This window comes from Pinus tabuliformis, chromosome X (assembly GCF_031772625.1).
Source record: "Pinus tabuliformis cultivar Carrire ecotype Pingquan chromosome X, CPIR1, whole genome shotgun sequence".
Classification (NCBI taxonomy): Eukaryota; Viridiplantae; Streptophyta; class Pinopsida; order Pinales; family Pinaceae; genus Pinus; species Pinus tabuliformis.
In genome coordinates this window covers 1,700,679,618-1,700,685,894 of record NC_142308.1, presented here as the reverse complement: position 1 = coordinate 1,700,685,894, position 6,277 = coordinate 1,700,679,618, and the positions used below count along the sequence as shown (strand labels likewise).

Genomic DNA, 6,277 nt, shown 5'->3' with positions numbered 1-6,277 from the left:
CTGCAAATTGAGTCGGGGATACTAGTGAAAAATTCATGTGAGCTGCCTTCGTGTAAATAATAGGGAATCGAGCTATAGACTTCGAGGTTTTGTCGATTAGGGTTTGAAATAGTGGATTGGATTCCGTATTCTATACTACGATGTTCGAGTTGAGCTATGGATAGCTGTGAACAGGTCTTGTGAGCTGTGGTGAATGAGGGATGGGGTGTATGTTTTGCCAAGCAGCTAGCTCCAGCCCCCGTGGAAGATCCTGCAAGCCCTAGGGAAAGGCTTGTTCAGATTACATCTGGAAGAAGGTCAAATGCTTCTGTCCAGAAGCTCGAGAATGTTCAAGTCTCCAAGAGGAAAGAGGTAGCCAAGGTGAGGAGTAAACGCAATGCTGATCTTGCCGCAGATTTGGCAGAGCCGGCACGGGAGAGGCGGAGGGAGAAGCCCAATCCCAGGCTGAGCAATCCTCCCAAGCACGTACATGGAGAGCAAGTTGCTGCGGGATGGCCCGCCTCGATTTTAGTTGTTGCTGGAGAAGCTATCAAAGGGTGGATTCCACGCCGTGCAGAGACCTTCGAGAAGCTTGATAAAGTAAGTGATAATAGTAATTATAGATTATATTGTTTGCATAATTGTTTAGGTTTGGACTCTGCAGTTGTCTATGAAAGCTGCTCCATATTTTTGTTTCTTCCATTAGTCTTGCACAAGAGAACCTTGTGGTAAATGCAGTTTCATATATCTCGCATTTCCTCAGGTCGAGTTTATGGGTTCTTTTTATGCCTCATGACACAGAAAGTCTGAATATCCGATTCAATTTATTAAGAACAGGGTATGGTAAACTCATACATGAACACTTAAACAACTTGAGATTTCCATGATAATATATGGAAGTCAATATGCCCATATCATGAAAATATATGGTGAATGAAATAAATTGAACCCCGACATTTTCATGGTACTTATTTATAGCACCCTTGAACTAGTGTAGTAAGGGAACTTTCTGTGAACAATGAGTAATTATGTGCTACTGTAATCCAGTAGAATTCGTGGGGTAGCCTCTTGTGTCCATGACCCAACAATAAATTTCTGTTGGCACCCTTTAATGCAGTCAGTTTTATTTCAAATTTCTCTCTGACAGGGAGGTCTATAGAACAGCACTTGTGTCAAAATGAAGTTGTCCTGGCTATCAACTACCTTTCTTTATGATTTAGTTCTTTCTCAGAATCTGATCATAAACCCCCCTGGCCCGTTCCAGATCCGCAACACTGGCACACGCTTTCATTATGGTAGCATAAGTAAACTTGTTCGGCGACACCAGTTGGCTCTACATTTGCTCGAAAAGTTTGAGGGCTTCCTCATATTGCCCATTCTGAGCGTAACCCGTGATCAACGAAGTCCACGAGATGACATCTCGTTCAACTATATTGCCAAACACTTGGCGTGCAGTATCCAAATCCCTGCATTTTATGTACATGTTTATCAAATTGTTTTGTAAGAAGAAATGTTGTTGAAACCCACATTTGATGATGTGGGCATGTGCAATCTTTCCATTCAACAACGATCTGATGTTGGCACAGTCATTCAAGAGACGGCTAACGTTGGAAACCTATAGTTGGTGCATGTGTTCTTTATGTGGAACTAATTTCAATTCTTAACTTTATCTTCTTTAGAGCTGAAAAACCATTACATATTATGCGGGGCTATGGTATCCCACATATTTGTTCTATTTATCCCTTTGGCCATAAGCAAACCTATCTCATCTCATAGAACAAGAAAAGAGGTTGTGCTAAAGTGACCTCTTTGTATTGCTAACATGAGAAGAGTATTTCTGTGTGTCTCTCTATTTTCTTCAGCTTAATTTACTTTCTACTAAGACAATGAATCTCAGGGAATTGAAGTGTGCAAAAATAGCATTCATTAACGTGGGGCTATGAAATTTCTGTTTTTAACTGTCAAGGAATTCACCCTGGTCATTTGTTGTCCTTAACATAAATATTTAAGGTAGTGAGCATCTACATTGTTTGACACGCATAACCATACTGTATTTGGTATTTCTTCCTTGAAATAGAATGGAGATGTTCAATACACTATTGTTTAATGTAACATTTATGTCTTTTATTTATTATATATAATTTTGATATTTTCTTATTGGTATCTCCATGCATCTTACAAAGTGGTGAAAAATGTGTCTTACAGGGATGATTTTACTGATGTGTCTTTTCTTGATACTGATAATTGATGGCAGATGTTCACACTACCGCCGGAGATGCCAAATAAGGGCTCCGTCTTGTAATGAAGTCTTTGACTGTAGGAATTGTCATAATGAGGCCAAAGTATGCTTCTTTTTCTATACTTCTTTCATAGCTATTTCAAGTTCAACGGTTGTGTTTGGTTTATATACTTGTTAAAATAGAACTATAAAATTACGTCTCTTCTAATTTCATTTGTGAGTGTATAGTATGGTCTGATCTCATATCTGAACAGAATTCAATGGATGTCCATCCACATGACAGACATAATGTACCGCGCCATGAAGTTCGAAAGGTAAGGTTCTATCTTGTTTTCCAGTTAGATGTTATTCATTATGATGTTTGTCTTAATGCTCTGAACAATATGTATTCTTTGTAATTTTCTGAAGGTAGATTTGAAAGAGCTGAGCCTTTTTAATTTTAATAATGTGCAGAAAATTTAGAGGTAAACACTATAATGCTTCTTGAGTTATTTTAAAAATGATTATGCACTGTCATTTTGTAGGTTCAGCAAACCTGCGTTACTTGTGGTGTTTGTATGGGAAAGTACTTCTGTGAAAAATGCAATTTCTTTGATGATGAGGTACGTTTTTAATGCCTTTTCAGGTTTAATAGTTCTGGTTTAGGAAAACAGAGAGTTTCACTCTTACAAAATTATAAAAAGATGGTTTGGATGTATACGCTTTTGGTTCTAATTGTACTTGCCACTTTGGTTTCCAGGACTCAAAACAGCAATACCACTGTGACGGATGTGGAATTTGCAGGTATGCTTTTCTCTTTTTCCTTTGATGTTTCTTGCTCTCTTGTAAAGTAATCTTTCATGCTATTGTGAAATGTATTAGATGTATTTCTTGCCTTTGACTTTAGCTACTTGTGCTGGTTTTCAGAACTGGCGGCAACGATAATTTCTTCCACTGTTATAAATGTGGTATGTTCTTTATGACTTCTCAAATTATCACCGCTTCTTCCCTTGTTTCATTGTAGTGCGAGAATGATTTATTTGCTCATGTACCTTTTTCTAGGATGTTGCCACTCTATCCGCTTGAAGGATTGCCACCCTTGTGTGGAAAAAGCAATGCACCACAACTGCCCTGTGTGTTTTGAGGTAGGTCACACTTATCTGTTTAGCGTAGTAATTGTAGTTTTCTTTTTATAGCATAATTTAGACTAAAGTTATTTAGATATCTGAACCCTCGTGATTCAATGTACCACAAAGACACGCACACATGGATCACCCCAACCTTAACCTGGCTTTATGGATCACCCCACCCTGAACCAAGCTATAGAATGCTGACTGTTCTACGCATGTTCAGGTGCAATTGAAGATTTTACTCTCGTCGTTGGTCTTATGAAATTTTATAAATTGACCTAAGAAATATCTGAACTCTTCCATAAGAACTACTCTTTTACATTACCCCATAAAGAAATGAGAACCCTTACCAGATTACAATGATTTCTACTATGATAAGCATTCTTACTCACAAGATTTTGTTTCTCATCAGTTGATATCCGTACCCACTTCTAGAGCTAGCTTCGGATTACCTAGCTATACTGGGTGCATTTATGTTATTTTTCTCTTGCTATGATACAAACAACATCAGTGGTTTCAGTGTCCTGCCTTGTGTACCATGTCTGACTTGTAGTTGTTATATATGTGATGGCAAGATATCTTATTATAGTAGAATACTTGATATGCTTGATATGATAAAAGCTAAATAGTTGACTTTGCTCATGTCCATCAAAAATCAGTTGACTTTGCTTAATGATCAATTAGCTTTGCTCATGTCTATCAGAATTCTGGAATAGTCATATCCCTGTATTGAGAGTTTATTCCACATGATCAATAATCCCCTTCTTGTCCACCTATGTCTTTACACGCAATATTGTCCTAAAGCGTTATCCTATAGGTACACTTCAGTAAGTTTCATATGTGGCCTGTTTTGTGCCCTGGCTCACAACCTCTTGTTTCCAGTCTACCTATACTATTACACAATACTAGATATACTTGCACTGATATGCCCATTGATGGTACCTTCTTCAGCAATCTGTGGTCACAGCTTCTAGCAGCTTTAATTTTATTTCAAATTTCTTGCCATTTTAACATGTTTGTTTGTCCTTTGCAGATTTGCTTGTCCAGTGTGCTCCAAATTTGTCTGTGATATGTCTAAATTGTGGGGGAAACTTGACCGAGAGGTAGATATTGTCGACAAGATGAACATCTTGAAGTCAACTTGCAATGGGTTGTATAAAGAGTAGCTTATTATATGTGTTTTTGCTAATTTTGATTTCTCATATTTGAAATTTTCTTTCGTCCAATGGCAATTGATTTTTTAAGTTTCTTGAGTGGATTCTGATATTTTTTTTTGTCATGTAGGTTTCTTTGACTCCAATGCCTGAAGCTTACCAGAACAAAATGGTAAGTTGTCTGATGTTAATGTGGTATAATTTGGAGGCATATTTTAGAGCCCATTAGTGGCGTGGGAGAAAATACCTCACCACTTTCTCGTCGGTCATTTGAGCAGGTTTGGATCTTATGCAATGACTGTGGAGTAACTTCTGAAGTAATTATTCACATTGTTGCACACAAGTGTCAAAGTTGCAATTCTTATAACACCCGGCAGACCAGGGGAGGTCCTTCTGCAAGTTCATGTAGATCTCATCTTTTATATTCTCAAATGTTCAGATTCATGTATCCCTCTTTACCACTTGTAAGGTTGCCTTAGCACTGATTATGTGGCATGAAAAACAGTTGTACTGCAAATTGCTATGCAGTGGCATACTGTAAGAATTCATTGTAACCGCTGAGTTTTTGCGGCACTACTCTACGGCGGTTAACATCATAACATAGTTGACATATCTCGCTGCTTGCAACTATGTTGACATAGGGGAATGAAATTGTAAAAAACACAAGTTATCAATTGGTCCATAAATGGTATTACCGACCTTTTTAAATTTGTTTGGAAGATCCTATGTCTTATATTCTATGATGGAATTACCTTGTCGTTCATATACCATCACACAGTGGAAACTGTTAAATTAATTAATATGCTTCCATAGTATTTAATACAACTGAAAAGCCTAAATCCAGTTTCATATATCTCACATTTACTCAGGTTGAGTTTATGGGTTCTTTTTATGCCTCATGACACAGAAAGCGTGAATATCCAATTCAATTTATTAAGAACAGGGCATGGTAAACTCATACATCAACACTTAAACAACTTGAGATTTCTATGATAATATATGTGTAACCAGAATTCCTTCCTGCTTTTTAGTCCGCACAAGATATTCTCGTTATTTGCTTAAATGCAAATATTTCTATTAAGTTACTATTAGCAATTGTAATGAATTTCTGCTATATCTTCCGAAAAGCCTGGCTTCCAATTACAAAAGTAGTTCAAGTTTGCTATTTAAATTTTGTATTAAATTGGATTCCGAAACTTGTTAAACAATATCTGCAAATTCCCTAATTTATTATTCAAATATCCCCATCGTCTTAAGATAAATTAATGAAATGGTCTCACTAAGAGTTATTCTATTGTTAAGCAGCAAAGGCGGATCATGAAGTGTAATTGTCTGTTGAATATCTCACTGCTTGCAACTATGTTGACATAGGGGAATGAGGGAGAATTTTCCTGTCACATCCTTTACAGATGTTATGTCAAGAAAACGGAAATGTATGTTTATAAACCGTCTTCCCATTATCGCGATGAAGCCCTTGGAAGGATTCTTTCTCACTTATTCCAAGCCCTATCATTCCAAAATCTATCTTTCATCCATCAGCTCTGTATATATTTTATTCCCATATTCCTAAAATTGTGAGCATCATGTAATCTACCCAGAAAGTTTTTGATTTGCAACTGAATCTGATACCTATCTTACTTACAGAAAATTAGTAATGGTTTAGAATGAAGATGGAGACTGTATCCTCACAAAGGGAGTACTATCTAAGAAAGAAAGTGATCTTAACAAAGGGGATGATACTGACTTGAATATTTTGTAATTGTGACCATGGACAGACCACTGGTTAAGGTAATTGT

General features: G+C 37.0%; 1 protein-coding gene across 10 annotated transcripts; it reads left to right on the top strand.

The window, feature by feature from the left end:
* Positions 1–264: 264 nt before the first annotated feature.
* Positions 265–5,414, top strand: LOC149146551 (E3 ubiquitin-protein ligase RZFP34-like). Of its 10 annotated transcripts, none has more exons than XM_089447715.1 (9): positions 265–579; positions 2,234–2,321; positions 2,502–2,532; positions 2,743–2,820; positions 2,958–3,001; positions 3,125–3,165; positions 3,260–3,342; positions 4,612–4,653; positions 4,760–5,414. In XM_089447715.1, the coding sequence occupies exons 2-9, from the start codon at positions 2,281–2,283 to the stop codon at positions 4,958–4,960; spliced, it is 561 nt and encodes a 186-aa protein (XP_089303841.1). In that variant the 5' UTR covers positions 265–579; positions 2,234–2,280; the 3' UTR covers positions 4,961–5,414. The 10 variants fall into 10 exon arrangements, 7 of the variants coding, with proteins under 7 accessions (XP_089303841.1, XP_089303840.1, XP_089303844.1 ...); XM_089447714.1 differs by having other exon boundaries at positions 2,185–2,321; XM_089447718.1 differs by having other exon boundaries at positions 266–579; positions 2,447–2,532.
* Positions 5,415–6,277: the final 863 nt, after the last annotated feature.

What these genes read in the sequence shown, in the direction of transcription:
- LOC149146551 (XM_089447712.1), top strand. Translation starts at nt 2,172, where the DNA reads ATGTGTCTTACAGGGATGATTTTACTGATGTGTCTTTTCTTGATACTG. An exon ending in CTTCCACTGTTATAAATGTG is followed by an intron (nt 3,166 to 3,259) that starts GTATGTTCTTTA and finishes ACCTTTTTCTAG; the next exon opens with GATGTTGCCACTCTATCCGC. An exon ending in AAGCTTACCAGAACAAAATG is followed by an intron (nt 4,654 to 4,759) that starts GTAAGTTGTCTG and finishes TCATTTGAGCAG; the next exon opens with GTTTGGATCTTATGCAATGA.